At 44.8% G+C, this 22,765-nt stretch overlaps 1 protein-coding gene and 2 long non-coding RNA genes across 3 annotated transcripts; 2 read left to right on the top strand and 1 right to left on the bottom strand.

Annotated features, from left to right (window-relative positions):
* Window positions 1–402: 402 nt before the first annotated feature.
* Window positions 403–4,888, top strand: LOC125552661 (cell division cycle protein 48 homolog). The gene is made up of 9 exons (XM_048716290.2): window positions 403–637; window positions 719–881; window positions 1,750–1,978; window positions 2,313–3,079; window positions 3,156–3,377; window positions 3,480–3,551; window positions 3,644–3,925; window positions 4,008–4,367; window positions 4,459–4,888. Exons 1-9 carry the CDS (start codon window positions 579–581, stop codon window positions 4,759–4,761), a joined length of 2,457 nt encoding a protein of 818 aa, XP_048572247.1. The 5' UTR covers window positions 403–578; the 3' UTR covers window positions 4,762–4,888.
* Window positions 4,889–6,520: 1,632 nt separating this feature from the next.
* Window positions 6,521–18,681, bottom strand: LOC147976519 (uncharacterized). The gene is made up of 2 exons (XR_015601569.1): window positions 18,188–18,681; window positions 6,521–7,079 (listed from the first exon to the last, which is right to left on the bottom strand). It is a non-coding gene; the product is annotated as an uncharacterized LOC147976519 (long non-coding RNA).
* Window positions 15,022–19,141, top strand: LOC125552660 (uncharacterized). Its single transcript, XR_015601568.1, has 2 exons — window positions 15,022–18,220; window positions 18,675–19,141. It is a non-coding gene; the product is annotated as an uncharacterized LOC125552660 (long non-coding RNA).
* Window positions 19,142–22,765: the final 3,624 nt, after the last annotated feature.

Below are 22,765 nucleotides of genomic sequence, written 5' to 3'. Positions count from 1 at the left end.
GGCAGGCGTGGCGAGCCATCTTCAAATCATTTTGAAAGAAAAGAAAAACTAAGATGAGCGGTGTGTCTAAACAACATACTCCATATTGAAAAGAGAATAATTCAATTCCATTAACAACCTCCCTTCTTCTTCTTGGTAGAAGAAAATCGAGATACCAAACCCGTCGACAACATAGGAGATCATCTTCCATCCCGAGCCATACACACACCTTTTTTTCCTTTTCTTTTTCAATTCGAGGATTTATTATTATATATAAGGACAAGCCACACACACACACCTACCCACCTTCTAGAGTCTTCCAGGTGGCCCGACCCGGAGCCCTTGTAGAATCCGCCCGGTGGGCCACGGCCATCCCGGGCCCGCGCGTCATGGAGGCCGTGTACAACTCCCGCACCGAGCCCGGGTCGCGGAGGGGAAATCCCAAACCCCTCTCGCAAGAAAGAGTCTTTATAGCTAAACTAATCCCCTCTGGCCCTGCCTCTTCCTCCTCATCACTTCGCCTGCTGCCCACCCAGCGACCCGGAGAGAGACGCCGAAACCTAGCGACGCCGCCGACGACCCCCCCGGATCCGCCGGCCATGGCGACCCCCAACCCGCCGCCGCCCCAGCAGGACGAGCCCTCCTCCTCCGCCGATCCGTAAGTTCCCGCCCCGATCCGCCTCCCCAGGGCCTCCGATCTGGCCTTCTTTTGTTGATTTGTGTGCGGATTTGGTCACAGCAAGGCGAAGAAGGACTACTCGACAGCGATCCTGGAGCGGAAGAAGTCCCCGAACCGCCTCGTGGTCGACGAGGCCACCAATGACGACAACTCCGTCGTCGCCCTCCACCCCGACACCATGGAGAGGCTCCAGCTCTTCCGCGGCGACACCGTCCTCCTCAAGGTACGCGCTGTTCCTGCGCGATTCATCTGTTAGTTAGGTCGAAATCTGGGTGCTCGGGCCGGTTAATTTTGGTCCCGATCTAGGGATTTTAGTTTCGTCGCGAGTGATTTGATGAGCTCATGGAACCGGCTAGTAGCTTAGAGTGCAAATCTGTAGGAAAAACCTAAGCTTTTGTCGTTTTAATCTCTCCTGCGAGCTGTTGGTGGCAATTTAGTCTTGGGCCGTGGATATTTAGGATCTGGTTGCTAGGTTGTTGTGTTCTAAAGGTGATTAATTCCGAGCTTGGTCTCCAGATTCAACAGTGTTCTGGGTACATACATACTCCCTCCGCCCGAAAATACTTGTCATCAAAATGGATAAAAATGGATGTATCTAGAACTAATATACATCTAGATACATCACCTTTTATTCATTTTGATGACAAGTATTTCCGGATGGAGGGAGTATTTGTTGTGGGGATTTAAGGGTGGGGCACTACAGTGCATAGCTGCTCTCCCCGTTAACCTAGTAACCAATCCAGTGAAAATTGTTTTGATGTTTGGATATCTGCATATCAGTATGCCTTGTGGGATAGCTTGGCTGACTGCAATTCGATTTGTAAACTTGGGCCAATGGGAGTTAATAACTGTGGGCGACTGTTTGGAAATTATAGTACTCGATTTGTGTTGCTACTGCCGATACTTGGGATTTAGCATGAAAAATTATTTATTGATGTGTTCCGTATTGACACATTTGTTAAGACTGTATTTTGTGTATCATCATGTTTGCTGAATTATGTGTCCTTTTGTGTATTGGCACTATATAATTTTTTTCTTTAAGTATGCATCCTTAAATTTATATCTGCTAAAATCTTGTGTATATGTTGCAGGGAAAAAAGAGGAAGGACACCATCTGCATTGTTCTTGCTGATGACACATGTGATGAGCCGAAGATCAGAATGAACAAAACTGTCAGGAAGAACTTGAGAGTGAGACTTGGTGACGTGGTGTCTGTTCACCAATGCCCGGATGTGAAATACGGGAAGCGGGTGCACATACTTCCTATTGATGACACAGTTGAAGGGATTACAGGAAACTTGTTTGACGCCTTCTTGAAACGTGAGACCTCTATCACTATAATTTTCTATTGTAAAGCTCTTTTTGTGATGGCCCAAGTCAGTTAAACTCCTTTTTTTTGCCTAGCATTGCCATACCCTTATTTAAGTTAAACTTTTTACAACTTTATTTAAGAGTAGAGAGATAATTTTGGTGGACACTCACATACCTTTCTCAGTTTTTTTGACTACTAACTGCTAATTTTCCAAGTCTATCATGATACATTAATTCACTGTACCTTATGCTGCACTTGGTATGCCTTTGTTTAGTTGGGATGGTCTACTTAGTTGCATCCAAGAACCTTTCACTAATATTGTCTTTGTCTTGTGCTTTTCAGCATACTTCCTTGAAGCTTACCGTCCTTTGAGAAAGGGAGACCTTTTCCTTGTGAGGGGTGGAATGAGAAGTGTGGAGTTCAAAGTTATAGAGACTGACCCGGCAGAGTATTGCATTGTTGCACCAGACACTGAGATCTTCTGCGATGGTGAACCTGTTAAGAGGGAGGACGAGGAGAGGCTTGACGATGTTGGCTACGATGATGTTGGTGGAGTCAGGAAGCAAATGGCCCAGATCAGAGAACTGGTTGAACTCCCACTGCGTCACCCTCAACTTTTCAAGTCTATTGGTGTTAAGCCTCCAAAGGGCATATTGCTGTTTGGACCACCTGGCTCTGGCAAGACCCTTATTGCCAGGGCTGTTGCCAATGAGACGGGTGCATTCTTCTTTCTGATCAATGGCCCAGAAATTATGTCCAAGTTAGCAGGAGAAAGTGAGAGCAATCTCAGGAAGGCATTTGAAGAAGCAGAGAAGAATGCACCATCAATCATCTTCATTGATGAGATTGATTCAATAGCCCCAAAGAGAGAGAAGACCAATGGAGAAGTTGAAAGGCGTATTGTGTCTCAGCTGTTGACCCTTATGGATGGGCTTAAGTCCCGTGCGCATGTTATTGTTATGGGTGCTACAAACCGCCCAAACAGTATTGATCCTGCTCTCAGAAGATTTGGTAGGTTTGATCGTGAGATTGACATTGGAGTCCCTGATGAAGTTGGCCGTCTTGAAGTTCTCAGGATTCACACCAAAAACATGAAGTTAGCTGAAGATGTGAGTGATCTTTTAACTCGTGATTTTCTCGTTTGATTGAACCTGTTCATCATTGTGCTTTCTAATTGTATTGCAGGTTGAACTGGAACACATTTCACGAGACACCCATGGGTATGTTGGTGCTGATCTTGCTGCTCTTTGTACTGAGGCTGCTCTTCAGTGCATTCGTGAGAAGATGGATATTATAGATCTTGAGGATGAGACCATAGATGCTGAGATACTGAATTCTATGGCTGTGACAAACGACCATTTCAAGACTGCACTAACGACAAGCAACCCATCTGCTCTCCGTGAAACTGTGAGTACTTGGCACTATGTCCTATGTCGATTTTATATGTATATAATTGTTGTTTGAACATGTTTTGAAGGTCTTACCTTATATTTATCTTTTGTAAATCAGGTTGTTGAAGTTCCCAATGTCTCTTGGGAAGATATTGGTGGTCTGGAGAATGTCAAGCGGGAATTGCAGGAGGTATATTACTGCTCCTTAGTTTATCAAATGTTCTTAAATTTGCTCTGTTCTAGCTGTAACTTGTGTATAACATATATATGAAATTGTTGCAGACTGTCCAATACCCTGTGGAGCATCCAGAGAAATTCGAGAAGTTTGGCATGTCTCCTTCCAAAGGTGTTCTGTTCTATGGTCCTCCTGGCTGTGGTAAAACCTTGTTGGCCAAGGCAATTGCAAATGAGTGCCAGGCTAACTTCATCAGTATCAAGGGACCTGAGCTGCTGACCATGTGGTTTGGTGAGAGCGAGGCTAATGTGCGTGAGATCTTTGACAAGGCTAGAGGGTCAGCACCATGTGTCCTCTTCTTTGATGAGCTTGACTCTATTGCCACCCAGGTCAGCCTCTCCCCCCTCCTTGTTACTATGTTCCACTGTTGTATTTCTTAATGGCTGATAACTCTTAACCATGATATTACAGAGAGGAAGCAGCGTCGGCGATGCTGGAGGTGCAGCTGATAGAGTGCTGAACCAACTGCTGACTGAGATGGATGGCATGAACGCCAAGAAAACTGTCTTCATCATTGGTGCTACCAACAGGCCAGACATCATCGACCCTGCCCTGCTTAGGCCAGGGCGTCTTGATCAGCTTATCTACATCCCTCTTCCTGATGTCGAGTCGAGGCACCAGATCTTCAAAGCTTGCCTCAGGAAGTCTCCTCTGGCCAAGGATATTGATCTGAGTGCTCTGGCCAAGTACACCCAAGGGTTCAGCGGTGCTGATATCACGGAAATTTGCCAGCGTGCTTGCAAATACGCCATCAGGGAGAACATCGAGAAGGTACCAGCAATTTTCTGTGGATTGACCTGCAGTATTTAGTTTTCTGCCATCTGTTTTTATACTCGTTGTCTAATGAAACTCATCCTTCCAGGACATCGAGAGGGAGAGGAGGAGGAAGGACAACCCTGAAGCCATGGAGGAGGATGAGGTGGATGAGGTCGCTGAGATCAGGGCTGCTCACTTCGAGGAGTCGATGAAGTATGCACGCAGGAGTGTGAGCGATGCCGACATCCGCAAGTACCAGGCCTTTGCCCAGACTCTGCAGCAGTCTCGTGGTTTCGGCAGCGAGTTCCGGTTCCCTGATCAGCCGGCCGCGGGCGCCGCCTCTTCTGCTGCCGCCGACCCTTTTGCATCCGCTGCCGCAGCAGCTGAAGATGACGACTTATATAGCTAAATTCTCGTTGTTGTGCCCTTCACTTACCCGTGATTTCCTTCGTATACTGTTATGTTTTGCTCTGGTATGCAAGACACGGTCAGACTATGTACTTAAAATTATTATTGGGATGCACTGATATTCGTTACCTGCTGGTTATTTGCAGCTGTATCTTTTCATCCGTCATACTATGTTGTTTTGCATCTTGAATCCTTATCAGCCTCGCTTTTAACTGTTTTTGGGCAGGAGTAGAGCAGTTGGCTCAACCTTGTGGTTTTTGCCCCCTTTTTACGCTTTTTTGTATGGAGAGGCTGGCCTGGAAAATATTATCAGGGACCTTATGCAGATTAGCCCTTGATCCCCTCTGCTAGTGAAAAATTTCGCGCACCTCCTCGCCGTCTTTGGCAGATCAAGCCGCGGTATTGGCGGCCAAGTTGGTCCTCCGACCAAGCGCGCGCTCCGGCCACAACGTAGAGGCCGGAAGGGCACGCACGTGGAGGTCGGCGGACAAGACGTATCATCTTGCCCCACAGGTGCCGCGCCACCGTCGATGGACTCTGCTGCTGAGCACGCGGTGGCGAACAATTCTCAGGGCTGAGCCCAGCTGGCGTGGACGTGCCGTCAAGCACTACTTGTTTGTATATTTAGAAATAGGAATCAGCCCTGGTTCCAGGGCCGGCTCTGGGATTTCAAAGGCCCTAGGGCGAACTCCACCAGAACAAAGGTGGCTGGCTTTGATCATCTTGTCTCACAGGTGCCGCGCCACCGTCGATGGATGCTGCTGAGCACGCGGTGGCGAACAATGCAGAGGGGTTCTCAGGACTGAGCATGATCTCGCATGGGCGCGCCATCAAGCACTACTTGTTTGTATATTTAGAAATAGAAATCAGCCCCCATCAAATATGGCCATTCCCTTCTCCTGGTAGCGAAAACCCAATAGAGGTTTTGATTCTCAAAAAGACCAGAAACTTGAAAATATTCCCACTCGCCATGTGAATTAAGTTTAAAAATAGGAGAAGAATAGGGGGTCAAAAGTAGAAGTATCTGTTTGTTGTTCGTTTGTGAAGCGTTTTTTATGTCACTGATCAAATTCTCGGGTGGGATGATTTTTCGAATTATTCAGTACCATTTTGCATATATGTTCTGCCTGATGAATTTGTAACTCGTTAAACTCATCCCCAAAAAAAACCCGACTCCCCGAAACTGGTTTTCTACCGTTTGGGATTGGCCACTAATACGCGTCGGCGCACCGGCCCAACGGTTTCGGCCGGTCGAGCGTGATCCGTTGGATGCGATTCAGGTGGGCCATTGGATTGGGCAAAAAAACGGTTTGCCCCAAGCTTCTCCTTCCTCTCGCTGGTCCCGCATCTCGTGCATGTCCTCGATTGCACGCCGCCGCCTCCGGTCGCAGCACTCCGCCGCCTGCCGCCCGCCCTCACCGGCATCCTGCTCATCGCCGCCGCCCACCGCCCTCACCGGGGTCGATCACCTCATGCGTTTTCTCGCCTCTGTGGATGCATCAGCGTGTGCCCGTGGTTGCAGGCTTGCAGCTTCGGTGGCGACACTCGCAACTTCAGTGCACGACGACCGTGCTCCGGTGGCGACCATATCACCAGTTCCAGCAAAAACATGGCCTCCTGTTCTCTCCAGCAAAAAAATGGTCGAGGAATGTTGGAACCAGCAAGAAGATTTGCTGGAACCGTACTCACATTTTGCTGGAACCGGCCTTTGTCGTCTCCAGCAAGAAGATTTGCTCATCACGGTGTTTGAAGCGCCGTCGTAGCAAAATATGCATGGATGTAGCAAAAATATTTGCCGGTGGTAGCAAAACAGAAGCACAGTTGCAGCGAATCACCGTTGCGGCCGTCGCGGGTTGCAGCTAATCCACGAACGGATGAAGCAAAATCCAGCGGCGGTTGTAGCAAAAACGTCGCCGCCATCGTCGAATGTCACAGCTAAGTCGTGAAGCATGTAGCAAACAATGATGTCGGTAGTAGCAAAAAACATCAACTGTTGCAGCTCCCTACCGAGGTCACACCTAATCCGTACATGGTTGTAGCAAAAAAATTCACCCATGGTAGCTCTGCCAAAGCCGGTTGTAGCACACATAGTCTTCGTTCCAACAAAAACATATAGCTTGTTGATCGCCGCCGTCGTTGCACGTCGCAGCTAAGCCGTGAAGTATGTAGCAAACAACGATGCCGGCAGTAGCAAAAGCGACAACGGTTGCAGCTTTTTTGGTACTGATAGTAGCCAGCCCTGACATATGTCGTCGTGGTTGCAGCTCCGCGTCATGCTCGCCGCTGTGCCGTGCTCGCTGCCGATGCTCGCCGTCGACACTCGCAACAAAAAAAGTTGTCAAAAAAACAGCTCTGTGTCGCAGCACCCTGTTGAATCATTTTGAAAACCTGGTTCCAGCAAAATGAAGCTATGGTTGTAGCAAAAAATCGCTGGTACAGAAAAAACTCTGATAGTAGCAAATGACATCTCCTGTAGTAGCAAAACTCTGAGACGATTGCAACTTTTTCGTTGTGTAATCGCGGGTTGAAGTTTTCTATAAAGCTGGTTGAAGCTTTCTATAAAATTGGTTGAAGCTTTTCAATTCAACGGTTGAAGCTTTTTCAAATTTGATGGTTGTAGATTCTTTTTTATTTCATAGTGGTCGGATGAAACTTCTCTATTGCCCCGTTTGAAGCTTTTTCAAATACGGTTTGAAGCTTTCACATGAACTATTGAAGCTTTTTTCAGTTGTGTGGTGGGCCATTGAAGCTTTTTCAAACTATGGTTGAAGCTTCTGTATGAACGCTTGTAGCTTTTTGTCAGTGCATGGTGTCTAGTTGAAGCTTTTATATACCACTGGTTGAAGCTTTCAAATCGAACGGTTGTAGCTTTTTTGGTCGTCGGTTCCAACATCAGTGGAGGAGCAAAAATGCTTTCAATGTTCGTTTGGGAGAAGATGGTTGCAGCGGCGGGGGAGGAGATTGCGCTGCTGTGGTTGTAGCATATCCGGTGGACGGTTCCAGCACAGGAAAACTACGAGCAGCAGCTCGCCGATGGCATATCCATCGCGGCTTCCAATGTCGGCTCGCCGGGGCGGAAGGAACCTGTAGCCGGGGGGCAACGCAAGAAGTGGGTGTGGGCGCCGAGGGGGGTGGAGGTATGGACCTGCGCTGGATTGGGATTAGTCGGCGGCGGGATCTGAAGCAGGAAGACGAGAAGCATGGCCATCCCCGTGCGTCGATGCGGCTGGGAGAGATAGAAGGGGATAGGGAAGAAGACAGGGAAAAAAAGAAAAAAAATGGGGGCACGGAGGTACGCGAGGCGTGCGATACATCTCGATCGCATGGCTCGTGCGGGACCGGCCGAAGTATCGGCCGGTGCACCGTACACAAACACTTCCCTTTGGGATTTTAGTGAATCTGCGCTAAGGACATGTACAATGATGCTATCTTAGAAGTGTCACGTAAAATAAATAATAAGATGGAGAAGAGAGAACTCATAAAAAAAGACTTGTCTTCTCTTATTTAAAAAAAGACAAAAGATGATTTCTTAGCATAATATGTATCACCATGTTTTTAGAAATAGCTAGTTATTAAAAATAAGACTAAAAAATGATCGGCAATTTTTTTATCATTTCTAAATTACATGCAAGACTTAAAATAAAACTATCTTATGATCTTATCAACATATCCTAAACTAAACCGGATCCAGCCCGATCACCGGCCACCTCCACTCGCTTTTGATTCTCGCCGCCCACCCGTCCCCGCAAAGCATAATCATGCCTTGCCAAACACGCGGCCACGCCAGCGCGGCGAAGCCGTATCCGGCTAGGAGCCTGTTGGTGCCTGGCCGAGGCCGGTTCCCCCTCCCCAACCGCCTACAAAAGGCGCCCAGGCGCGCCCCCTCCACCCCGCGCTCCGGCCTCCTCCCTCTCTCTCTTTGGAGCCTTCGTTCCTGCCGCGCCTCCGCCCTCGATCGCCTCCTCGCGTCTCCGCGACTGTTTCCGTCCCCTTGTCCATCAAATCTCGATTCGTTTGGTTTAACGATCGATGGTGGATTCCAGTTTCTCGTGCTCGGTCAGATCGGTTCCTGGTTCCGCCACCTGCCTGCCTCCGTCGGTGATTTTGAGATTTGAATTGATTGATTGAATTTAACACGAGGTGGATTCGAGGCCCTCGTGGATTCTTGCTGTACCGGCTGATCTAGCTTGCTTTTGGTGCATGCATGTGCTCTCATCCTAGATGCAGAACCAAGAGGGCGAGCGCTAGTTCCGAAGAGATGATAATAGATGAAGGGGGTGGAGGTTTGATTTCTATTCATGGTTGTTTTGATTGATTGGTTACAGTCCAACGGTTATTCTGATATGGTTAGATCTTCTCGGATGATCAAGCTTTCAATCTCTTACCAACTAGGCTGGAATATCTCCAATCCCTCCTATGTACAATTCTGATTTGGACATTTTGCTAGTTGTCCAGAAAGTGGGATGACAGGGCCTGATGGGAGCCACTCATCTTCTTGCTGACCTGGGCGTGTTTGGATGGTCACTCTCTGTTTAATTTGTTCTTCTCCACAATTCAATTAGTCTCCCAACAACTCTGATTGTCATTTGTTGCTGGCTCTCCAGAGCGGGCGGTACTATTTTGGCTCGGCATGGCGTTTCTTCCTTCTTATGGGGTTCAACTTTCTGAACCTTTCTTGTTGATTATAATAACTCATCTGACAGTAGTTTCCCCTGCCTTAGTCATTCAGATAGTGTCTTGCAAGAGATATAATCGGAACTGTGTTGTCTACCTGACCTTCCCAGTCGAGACAGGCTTACTTTATTTTATCTTCAACTCATCGTTTAATCTAGTTTTCTTCCTAACTGAAACATTTATTTATCGAAAGGTATCTTGCTCCTTCAGGAACTCAAGGCCACCAACCTGATGCTGAGTTTGCAGTTCTTCTAAATCTATCTTCTCCTTAACTTAGAAAATATAATACGAAGATTTCTTACTAGGCAATATTTCGAATTCAGATTTAGCTGCAAAGGTGCAAGAATGAAGCTTCGAACAAGTGGCACATCGTACAACCGGAAAAAACTTAACCTCTTGTCCTCTTATTTTTATTTAATTCAGCTACATGTTCATATCTTTGATTTTGGTTTTTTGCTTCTGCCTTCCATGTCGTTGCAGATTTGTTTTGGCCCAAAACAATGCTGGTAGTGAGTCTGAACCTGTAAAAATCGTCTGGTTTGCCATCTATCTCTTTGTCTGGATCCCTGCGTTGGTCTTCCTGCCCATTGCTATCTGATATATTTATAGGAAGTTTGGTTCTACATGCAAACTTGTGCTTTGTATACGTGTCACGGTGTCAGGTCAGTGTCTTGACTGTTGGTTCATTTGTGTTGGCTTCCATGGGTTGGTTGCAGGACTGGATCTGGTATGTGGAGATCCTTGGGGTGTTTTATGTCTAAGAGATTTGAGGCAGGTCAGATTTGAATGGTTATCGCTCGTGTGGTCTTCTGGTTCTCATCACGAGTTCCAACATCATCAGCTAATATGAGGTGGATCCAAGGTCCTGGAGGATTCTTATTGTAGCAGCTCATCTCGCTTTTGGTGTGTGTTTGTGCTCCTTTAGATGCAGCAGAAGCAAGAGTGTGCAGAGATGAGTCAAAGGGTGGAGGTTTGGTTTCCTTTAGATGAACAAATGGTCAGATCTTCCCGGAGGACAATGTTTTGGTGTTCAACTGAAGTTTTGGATCGCTCATCAACCTAGAACTTGTGATCCGTGTTTGGATGATCAAATTCTCGATTCCTCTGACTTTTAACTTATTCATTTTCAAAGTACAATAATTTACTCTCCAGAGGTTCTGATTTGGATTATTATTTGTGGATCTCCAGAAATTTGGATTTGGCTTAGCATCGGGGGTGACTTGTCGTCTTCTTTCTGATTTGCTTTGGATGAATCATTACTTCCTCCATTTCATTCATTTCTCTCCACAGCTCACCTTCTGTCTACGACAATTCTGATTTGCATTTGTTGGTTCTTCAGAATTTAGGGTTATACGGCTTAGAGGGAGCACCTATCATCTTGGTGATCTGCGTTGGATGATTATTACCTTCTTAGTTTAATTTTTTCTTCTCCAGAGTTCAATTAGTCTCCCAACAATTCTGATTGTGATCTGTTGATGGTTGTCCAGAAATTGGAATTACAGGGCCTAGCGGGTGGAGAGCGGCGTTGCAGAGGCCGAGTGTCAGGTAGCTCGGTATCCCCTTCGTGGGAAAGGACTTCGCGATTCCTTCTTGTCAGGCGTTTCCGAGGTATACGGGCTAATACACACATGCATGCATAGTGCAGCCGTATGGAAGTGGCACATTGTCAGGCCCTGCTCGCACGGGTTAAACGAACGCGGGTTTTTGAAATAGCACAGGATAAGCCTGCCCTGTCTGCAGAGTTGCAGCAGAATTATTGTTGCACTGGCCCAACAAAAAGTATTTATTTTCTATTCAGCTATTTTTTGTATATGTACCATCCGAGCATTTCTCTTTTTTTATAAACTAATCTTCAAATTAGTGTGCAATTAGTTATTGTTTTTTAGCAGACAATTAACTAACTGTGTGCTTCTTCTTAATTTTTTTTAAAGAGCTCTCTTAAGATGGTCCCTGTTACCTCTTAAGAGGCAAGAGAAATATTTGCTTTGTTCATTCATCAAGGATATATTTGACCACACAAATTGTAATATGGCAATTACTTGACAAAACTAATGTTTAAAACATTTCCCACATCTCCTTTTAATATAATAATAGTTCACATTTGACCCCCGTACATATGTGTTGTATCTACCATATGAAGATGAGTAATTATCATGTTGTATAATATGATAAATATCCATGTGATACACACTACAAAAGACATTTCAGTATGTATATTCGCATCATTCTGAGAGAGCCAATAAAGAAAAATAAATGTACACACATGCTAGGACCGTGTGACTCATTCCTGTGTAAGAAATATTCAAAATGTTCTCCATTATACATTATCTGCTCTAACAAAAAATGTGTTACCCCTCAAAAAAGATGTGCAATAACACTGGTACACATGGTTGCTTTGTTACAGAAAAATTCTGATGGTATTTTGACTGTTTTTTTGCTATGGTTTGATCAAGCAGTATTCATTTATGGTGTTTTCTAAAAACAAATGCAGTGCATTTTCTTTTTAATTTCCCAACCGACAACATAATACAAGCATAGATATATATGACAGGACATGACAAACTTCTTATTTCATTTGTTAGACATGATGATAAGGTACGTTAAGCAGAACAAAGTTGGAAACAAAATATGGAATTAATTAGCTCTATTTATTTTATTTTCTTATATACTCCCAGTTTAAATGGAAAGGAATAAATTATAATGATTTCCTTTCTTAACTATACCGCAACAATGTCCATACTAAACCCCACGCCGTCATTAATGGTATATTACCTCATATTACCTGCTAAGAGGTACTCCCCCCATTTTTATGTACTCTGCATATTAGTTTTGACTGTTGTCTAAATAATAAGAACATTTACAGTAACAAATCTACATGATGTGAGAATATATTCAATTATGAATACAATGGTGTTAATTCGGTGGTGTACATGTTATTATATTTTTGTACAAACTTGTTGAACGTTTATAAGGTTTGGCGTTAGACAAATTTAATATACGGAGTAAATAAAATCGGAGGGGGTAATAGTTATATCAGCCATTAGATAATTAAAATTTAACGGTCTATATTGCTTTGGACCACCTTGAAATTTCTCTAAAAAATGTTATGCCGCCGTTCGGGTGCTAATAACACATGTTCATCGCTAATTTCTCTATTTCCATAAAATTTATTCTCAAATTATTGTGCAATTATCTACTATTTTTTGATCAAATATTTAGCTAAATGTGTCTCTTTTCTTTAAAAAATGTTGTGCATTCGGGTGCTAATAACACATGTTCATCGTGGATTTCTCTGTTTCTACAAACTAATCCTCAAACTAGTGTGCAATTGGCTACTGCATCAAAGTAGTATCAATATTCTAATCTGCCTGACGTCGCACACGTCGCTATCTGTTAGAATGTAACAGCCACGGGCTTACTCCACCTGCTCGTTTTAACCTGTGCAGTCTGCTTGCCTCTTTTCGTTATGATTAAAATCCCACGATTAGTGTTAAGTTATGGTTAAGGACCTTAAATTATTTTTTGTTAACTGTTTCAGCCCTACAACTTTTTAATACATACCAAAATCATATATTTACTATACTAACAAGCAAACAAAAATCCGCGTCTTACTGTTCCTCCATTTTCACATTGCTAATCTCTCATATTGAACAAAACTATATTCAACGTGGGCTATCATTATTGTGCTAATCTGCTGGATCATGCAGTAATTCTCCGGCGCCCTCCCACCCTGACAAGTCAAACCATCATCAATTTTCTCAACAGTGGCGACCTGCGAAAAGGAGTGATGGCCCATCTAATAACTTGTACCTGTCCCTTCAACTGTTGGCGAACAGTGGAATACGGTGATATACGGATTGCTGGAAATTGCAATATGACTGACAACACATATCCCAATGCTAGTTGGGTGGGGTGGATTCCGTGCTGCCTGCAGACCGGCCTCTGCAACGTTTTTTCGCTAGCGGGTGGTCCTATTTTGCCTCGGCATGGCGGTTCTTTTTCTGTTCGTCGACTTTCCTGACCTTTCTTATTCAATATAATTGAACTCTCCAGACATTTGTATTTTCTCTGCTCTTAGTCGGTAATTCTCAGTTCTTGCAGATACTGGCTTCGATAATTGCAGTTTGGAACCGGTGTGGTAACCCGTCATCCCTACCCCCAACCGAGACATGCTTAGTTAATCTTTACATCCTCATTGTTTGATGCATGCTTTAGCTGAGCCGAGTTTTTCCTAACTTGTAGAAAGGTATCTTCCTCGGTGCAGGTCATAGTTGATGAATTCAAGTCCAATCTGGTGCTGGGCTGCAGTTCTTCTAAATCTACCATTTTTTTAACTCATCATAAGTTAGATAACCTTTAAAGTTATCTCCCTTTGTTTTAGTCTCTCCACCGTTTTGTTTTGGTGCCCCAAAATTCTGATTTAAACTACTTCTTCGTGGCTTACAGAAATTGGAATAATATGGCTTAGAAGGAGGTCCTATTTTTCCTCAACATGGCGGTTCCTTCTGTGGCTCAAAACTTTTTCAACCTTCCTTACTTAAATCTCATGGCATTAGGTTTTCTCTGCCTTAGTGGGTAATTCTCAGCTCTTGCAGATATTGACTTGGAAAGGATATCCTGCAGTTTGGAACTGGTGTTGTTATCGTCCGTCAACCATAGCTGAACTTCCTATCTGAAACAGGCTTACTTGTTCCCACCTATCATTTGATCCATACTTTAGCTATTTATAAGTAACATTTTCCCCTAACTGAAAATTTATAGAAAGGTCTCTTGCTCGTTACAGGTTGTAGTTGACGAACTCAAGCCCAACCTGATGATGAATCTGTTTGCAGATCTTCTAAATCTAGTATTGTTTCAATTCATTGTTACTTACATGACCTACACATTATTTTACTAGGCAATATTTTGTAATACAGATTCATATGCAGAGGTGCATGAATCTAAGGATAATCCGAAGCTTTCGACTAATGGCACATCCTACAACCGAAAAAGACTCTTGCCATCCCTTTTTTTAAATTTCATTTAGCTACTTGGCCATGTCTTTGATATAGGTTTTTGCTCCTGCCCTTCCTGTGCTTGCAGATTTTTCTTTAGCCCAGGCCATGTGGGTAATGACGTGGAATCTGTTAAATATTTTGGTTTGCGATCTAGCGCTCCGTTGTTCGATTTGTTATCTTAACTCTTGATCCTTGTGTTCTATTGGTCTTCTGCAAGTGCGGGTTGCAGGATATAATAGTTAGGAGTTTGTACCCAAACCTTTTCTTTGTACATGGAGTCAGTTCAGTGTCTTGTAGATGGTCTGTTTCATTTGCTATCGCCGCCTCCATGAGTTGGCTTGCAGGACTGGATCTGGATCTGGATCTGAATCTGGTCTGGACATGTAGCTCCCTATGGTGTATAACAGTATGGTGAAGGGGTTTTGAGGCAGGTCAGTTTCCCATGTTTGGTCACATTGGTTTACTGGATCCCTCATCTGTGCTCGGCGACGAAAGATTTGAGTGGCTACCTTAAGTTCTTCGATTTGTCTTCGTCTAATGGCTCATCAGTATCGTTGTCCCTAGATATGAGGTGGATTCTCGTTGGTTCTCGTTGTAACAGCTGATCTTGCTTGTGGTATGTGTTTGTGCTCCTTGAGATACAGGATGTTGTGGAGTGATGAATCAAAGGATCGAGGTTTGCTTTACTGTCCGTGGTTATTTTGATTGGCTCAATGGATGGTTATAAGCTAGGATCTTGTGTGCTGAAGTTTTCGTTTTGGATTGAAGCTGTGGATTGGATAGTTAACCATGGGATGGGGATCAGAGAATTTTCAAACAGTGTTTATAATCGATCCTCCTCGATTTAGTGTCTTTGTTTTGCACAGTCAAATTTAGCTTACAACATCTCCGATATGGATTGTTCTCCAGCTATTGGACTTATGGGGACTTTCTGGAAGGTGCCCTGTTTTGTTTCACCATGTTATAGACGGTTTCTTCTGTTGACTTCAATCTTTCCTGATTTGCTTTGAACATTGTACTCCTATGGTTTTCTCTGCCCTTGGTAACGTGTCCTTGCAGATATTGACATGGATGAGAGAATTTAGTTTGCTATCTGGAACTGGTGTTGTTGCCTAACTGATATTGACATGGTTATAATGCATTATTTAGCTGTTTCAAGTAGCTTTGTCTCCCCACAGCGAAAATTCATGGGAAGGTCTCTTGGTCGTTGCAGGTCCTAATTGACTATTTAGGTCCAACCTGATGTGGAGTTATCTGTTTGAAGATCTTCTAAACCCTACAACTTTCCAATTCATGAACATTCAGATTGATTTGGTGGATGTATAAGATTCGAAGGTTGCTCCGGGGCTTCAGTCTAGATTGGACATCCTACAACCGAAAAAATTCAGTGCTCTCAACAACCAAAAAATTATCTTATGCTGAGTTATCTCCTGAAGAAACTTCTGTTGTCTTGGTTGCCTTTTGCTTGTAGGATTGATTGTGGTTTTTCCTCCTGCTTTCCTGTGGTTGCAGATCAAGCCATGCTGGTAGCGATTCAAAATATGTTACCTTTTTGGTTTCTGATCCTCTCTGTGGTTTACTTTGTTATATCTGTACTCCCCATCCATGTGATTCTGTTGGCCTGGTGGGCTTGTTCTTTGCAGTATATGTTGGAATTGTTGTGTGTTCCCTGTAGAGTCATCTCAGTGTCTGGTCTGCTCTCAATGCAATAATTAGCTTTGTTCCTCCTCCAATCTCCAATGGCTAATCAACGATTCTGTCTATCACGTAATACAAGGTGAATTTTATCTCGTTTATGTATGCACCTTTGTTGGAGATCGTATTGAAGGGTAGAGAGTGATTCATGGTTGTTCTTTAGCTCTTCGGATGATATCTTAAGTTTGAGATAAGAATTGTTGGTCATGCCTGCATGGTTGAGGATTCATAAGTGTCATGAGGCGTGACTGGACTGTTCGGATATACTCTCCTCCTATTTGATTTCTCCATGTGAACAGTTTGGTCTCTGTTCTGAGTATTATTTGGATTTTTGGTTGTTCTCCAGCATTTGAATGGTGCAGAACTCTAGGAGATTCTTCATGATTCGATCTTGTCAAACTTCTCTCTGAGTGACAGCTTTCAGTTTGAACTTGCATTCAGTGGTAGTTTGGAGTTAGTAGTGTGCACATCTGATTTTTTTCAACCATCCTGAAGGATCTTACTTGGTTTCTGCTTCAACTTGCATGTGGTTTGGACGGATCGCATGTTTTGCTCCGAATCAACAAAATACTAGAAGTAAAACAATGGTTCTAGGAAGTTTAATATTAATGATGTCCTAGGAAGTTCCTTTATTAGTCTCAAACATCAGTTCATACTCAAAGTTTCTATAGCAGATTATCAAATTTTGATTTGGCTGTATTATTACTTGGTTGTCATACTGTTTCCAGAAGTTGGGTTTTAATATTAGGTTGCTTGTATCTATAATTTTATCTCTAGTATCTTTAGCTTGCAAATTTATCACCTAATACATGTACATGAGCTCTGACTGCAGTAAAAGATTTGTCGGTCTACTGTTCTACATATTCTTGTCCACACTTGGTTTGTTTATTTAACTATTTTCCTGGTGAATTCTTTATGATCATCTTATGACAGACAAAGAATTTTTGGTGTGCACAGATTTTTAACTTCGGTGATAAAGAAGATCCCACCTAGTTTGCGGCTCTCGCACTTTAGTTGGTTTAACAGTAGTGGCCTCCTGACTTGTAGTTAGATAATGTTGATGACTTGATATGCAGAAAGAGGCTAAGGAATTATTGCCATATACTAAAACAATGGAGAGTTGAAGGTTCTGAACTGGAAGCTTGAAACTCTACTCCTGATGTCATCTCAACTAATTATGATTCCGGTTTGGTGGTATGGAATTGATTTTCAGAAAATGATGTTCTTCTCATTGGTGCTTCTCCAGTGAGACCTGCATTACATATCTTCCACTATGCATCTTCTCGGTTTGCTAGGGAACTTCCTAGTTGTAGTTTGACAACTAGCAAAACAGTCCTGCCAATTTGATGATTCCTTCTGATTGTGTACTTTCAACTCAAGTAGCTCATATTCCTGGATTAAAGAGAAAAGGCGTTCACACATCTTACCGTCTTCTAATGGCTAATTTGATCTGGTTTATGGGATCTTCAACTACATATTCTCAAATCTTTAATTACATAATCTCGGTTTTCTGGGAACTCCCTAATTTCAATTTGCTTGGCAACTAGCAAAAATACTAATTTGATGATTCCTGTGAATTGCATACTCTTAACTCCAGCTATACATATGCCACACATTATATTTCATAGTCAATACATTATCCTGGATTTTTAAGATACAAAAGTATCTCCTCTGACCCTATAATGGGATAAAACTGCGAAAGATAATCATCCTCTAGATGTTGGTATATATTCTTATTGTCAAGATTAAAGGTTTGGATCACCCACTACCACTATATAAATTAATTACTCTCATTCAGGTCCTGTAATTTACAGCTTTGTTTGTTTGTGCCCCTATGTCTGTCTTATGATCTTGTGCAGATATTTATTGCCTATGCATAGCTGAAATAATTGGTTATAGTGTTTGCTAATTTTTGTGTTCTGTAGTTTTGTAGTTTAACACTGCCTTTGCGGGTCCCAAGCCCGGATGAGAAAATGTGGAGGGAACTCTGAACTTGCATGGCCTCCAAATATTTGAAATTGAGTAACAGTGAATGAAGTGAGTAGAAATTACAGTACTTACTGGCCTAATCGAATAGTGAATGGTCGTCACAATGTGGTAGCATGTGATTCAAACTTTGAAATGCATCCTTTCTATGGTCAGTGTTAGAACTGACTGTCCTCCATGAACTTGCCGATTCCTTTCTGAAGCTGTACTAGGTCGGTGTTTTTCTTACGAACCCCAAAGGAAAGTGAGTGTATAGATTTGCATGAAAGGCCTCGTGTAGAACGATTCTTCAGAAAGATGTACTCTAGTTCCCTAGAGAATGCTATGGCAACACTTATTTTGGGACGGGGTGGGTAGGTTAGTAGAGGAAATAATGTGAAAGCAAGAACGACATCGATCTCACATGTGATTCTTTCCTGCTTCATCGATCTCACAAACGAGTGACACCGGGTTGGATCTCCTCATAACCAGGAGCTGCCCGACGACGCTGGCGGAGTGGAGGAGCTGATCCGGCGGGGTGGCGGGTGGCGAAGTGGAGGGCGGCTAGCACAGTGGGAGGCAGCGTCGCTCTCGGATCCGTCGTCGGGGCTGCGCGGGGGCCCAGCGGCGCTTGGATCCGTCGTCGGGCGGCAAACCGGACGCGCCGCGCGGTGTGCATCGCCGCCGGGTCTGGCGCCACAACGCGCTCCGTGCGCGGGAAGGGGATCCGGCCCTCGAACCTGTCCTCGATAGATTCACGGGGACGAAGAAGTAGCCGGAGTGCAGAAACGACGAACCAGAGCTGTGTGGCGGCAGCATTGGCGTCGTCAACGGAGACCCCGGCTGTGTGAGACGCATACGGTGGGCCGGTGGCCCCCCTGCTTCTTTTTTTTTTTGTTATTATAGGTCAGGTCAAGTTGTTTTGCCCCATCAGCACTTACAGCAGGCCCCATCTGTCAGATATATGGTGTTAACACGCGTCTTTTCTGTTCGAAGTGTTGACGGCAAGAGGAATCGGAACCGGTGGCTAAAATGGATTGCTTTCATCCTTGAACGGCTGGTACCAAAGTTATTATTAATGGAGTGCCTGGGCGGCCAATCTTCCACGCAAAAGGGCTTAGGCTGGTCATAGTGGGGAGTAACTTATACTAGTGTCATGCATATGACACTAGTCTAAGTTACTACCTTCATAGTGCAAAGTAACATAGTAGTAGTGTCATAAAGGATTTCATTAATTAGCTCGTAGACTCATCTTGTCTTGGAAAGCGCTATGTTACAGTAACATATTATGTTACCACTTCTCATTAACTACATGCCACATAAGCAAAAATTTCTCGGAGTGCGCTATGTTAGTTGCTAAGTTACTCCCACTATGACTAGCCTTAGACTAGCCGCAATGGGTAGTAACATAGACTAGTAACATGAGCATGTTACTAGTCTATGTTACTACCTCTATAGTGGGGAGTAACATATGTGTGGTAACATGGAGCACTTCATTTATTAGGCTATAGACACATCTTATCTTGACATGTGTGATGTTACTCATACTAGTAGTAACTAGCTATGTTACCACTTTTATCTTTTTCTTCATTTATTGCATGCCACATCATCTATTTAGCCTAGATATGTGTAATGTTACTACCTATGTTACTCCCATTGTGGATAGTCTTAGGTAGGGGTCCGGTCTCTCTTACGACTCTGATTTCCAGTGGAAGAGGAAGGCGTTCTAAGCTCATTCCGCGGCATCTTTGATGCAACGACTGTCCATCTACGCAGACGACCTTATCATGTTCATCAAGCCTTTAGAGCAAGATCTACTATGTGTCAGAGAGGTGCTACATGTGTTTGGAGTGGCTTCGGGGTTGAGGATCAATCATGCAAAATCGGCAGCAATACCCATTGGTGGCTCGGATGAAGAGAGACATAGGGTCTTGAATATCTTGCAGTGCCTGACTGCAGCGTTTCCTTGTCGCTATCTTGGTATCCTATTGACCATCAAAAAGCTCGGTCGAATGGATTGGCAACCCTTGGTGGACCATGCGAGGAAATCCATCCCCGCTTGGCAAAGAGGTCTTATTCAGAGGTCGGGCAGATTGATCCTTGCTAAATCGGTGATTACGACTAGACCAATTCACCAACTCATGGTTCTCAATACACCGGTTTGGGTCTTTGAAGAGATTGAGAAGTGGGTCCGCTCATTCTTTTGGCAGGGAAGGAAAAGACCAATGGTGGTCAGTGCTTGGTCGCGTGGGATACGGTTGCCCACCCTACTTGTTTCGGAGGCCTTGGGATGCCGAACCTCTGGCTCCAAGCATTGGCTCTCCACGTCAGATGGGAATGGCTTTGGAGGGCAGACCCAAACAGGCCATGGCAAGGAATCCCGATGATGGAGGATAAAGAGGCTAAGATGGTATTCAATAGCATGGTCAAGATCAAGGTTGGCACCGGAAAGAGGGTGTTCTTTTGGAAAGATAGATGGATCCACGGCTTCACTGTGGGCGAGATCGCTCCGACCATCATGGAGCTCGTCAACACGTGTGCACGCAACACCAGGACAGTCTAGCAAGCCCTCATCGACAACGTGTGGTCTCAGGATGTGCTGGGGTCTGGGGCACATCTCCTTTGTGGCACACATACAAGTGGGCAGCCTTTGTCAGGCGCTCGCGACGGTGGAAAGAAACGCACATCAACATGATCAGTTTCTATGGCCAGCGGATGTGACCGGGAGCTACACGGCGAAATCAATCTATTCATGGCTTTGCTTGGGTTTGACCAGATCACCGACGTATAGGTGCATTTGAAGGAGCTGGGCGCCTCTGAGATGCAAAATCTTTGCTTGGCTCAGTGCTTAATACAGACGGTGGACCTCAGACAGGTGTGTGAGGTATGAGCTGCAAGATGAACACTCGCATTGCTATACTTGTTTGCAGGATGAAGATAGAGTTGAACACACCCTCACCCAATGCACCTACACGAGAGAGGTTTGGCACCATTGCTTCGAGGCCCTTCGGATTAACATCCAGCCTCTCGCCCCGACGGACACATTCACAAACTGGTGGCTTGCTTTAAGAAGAAGCTTCTCGGGTAGAACCCGACGTGGTTTTGATTCTCTTGTGACCGGGACAGCTTGGTCATTGTGGAAGCAAAGGAATGCAAGGGTGTTCAACAAAGTGCACGATCAGAGATCCCCACCACTAGCTGCGGAGCAGGTGCTTTCGGAGGTCAGAGATTGGAGACTTGCTGGCTTGGGTGTTGGAGGTTTAGATCTTTCTGTGAGAGTGACCTTTTTAGTTTAGTTGGTGTTGGTGTGGGGTAATGTCATTTGGGATGCACACATCCCGGCTTGACTTCTTGTAATTATACTCTCTTCTATAAAAATATGATATGCCATTGGGGTACCCTAGAAAAAAAGAGTTTTCTGAAAACAACTCTTAGTATAATGGTGGTGATTTTTGAAAAAGAATAGAAGGTGGAGGTTTTCTGAATTAGGGTCTCCAAAATATGATGATTTATTTTTACAATTTATTCTCAAAAATACAATTTAAAGTCTATATAATTCCATATGCACTACCCCTTCCCCACACGAAAAACTATGCCTGAAAGAATGTGGAACGGGTCGGGTGATGGTTGAGACCGTCTGTGCAACGTTGGTAAAAGACAAAGGGCTTAGCATATCAAAGCTATTAGAGCATCTATAGCCGGGCGCTCCAAACCCGCTTCATACGACTCGGTCTGTGGCCGGTCATAAAAAAACCGACTCAGACATGTGCCTCAAACGGGTCTCAAACGTCCAGACTGACCGGCACCCCTCATATCCAGCCTAAATTTGGGATGGATATGGGGCGCCTGGGCGCGTCCGGACGTGTCCGCCATGTTGGACCCAGCACACACTGGCCCACCAGACCCCACATATATTCCTCTTCATCCGCTCCCCAGACCAAACCCTAGCCACTTCAATCCACTCCCATCCGCCACCCAAGCTTTGTCCGGCGATCTTCGGCCTTCTCCAGCATGGCGGGCAGTGGATTTCAGTTAAAAAATCAATCTGACGAAGTCAACTGCCGCCCCTCTACATCTCTGCCTCTCCTCCTGACACCGCACTGTCGCTCGATTCGGCCAGTGAGGCGACGACAACCAGGATCCGGCAAGAACCCGTCCCTCCAACCCCCGGTGAGGCTGCCGCTGTTCCAGCTCCAGCCAAAACCCAGCTGCCACTGGTTCCCCGCTAACGTGGCCGCGACGCTCCTGTTCCAGCCAAGACCCGACTACTGATGGTGGTGGTCGGTCGCTCCATGGTCGCCGTGCTGACGACGACGCCGACCTCTGTAGGTCAGTGAGAAGCCCCTGGACTGCGGCGGCATCAACAAGCGAGGGTCCTCCTTCTCGATGCTCGCGCTGGCACCGAAGTGCTCGTTCTTGTTGGGCGGGAAGACGAGGTGGACCTTCTTGTTCATGATGGTCTGGATGAGCTCTCGGAGCAGCTCATGGTCAGCCATGGCCAACAGGCCCAACTCCTTGGTGTTCTTGGTGGACCGAGAGCTCATCACCGGTGGCGATGCAGTGGTGCTCATTGATGCACATGAGGTGTTTGTTGAAATGCCAAATAGATATAGAGGGGAGAAGGAAGAAGGTTGATGCTGACGTGTGAGACCTACCTATAATAACGATCAATTT

This window comes from Triticum urartu, chromosome 4A, assembly GCF_056163025.1.
Source record: "Triticum urartu cultivar PI428250 chromosome 4A, HENAU_Tu73, whole genome shotgun sequence".
Classification (NCBI taxonomy): domain Eukaryota; kingdom Viridiplantae; phylum Streptophyta; class Magnoliopsida; order Poales; family Poaceae; genus Triticum; species Triticum urartu.
This window is presented reverse-complemented; position numbering and strand designations above follow the sequence as displayed.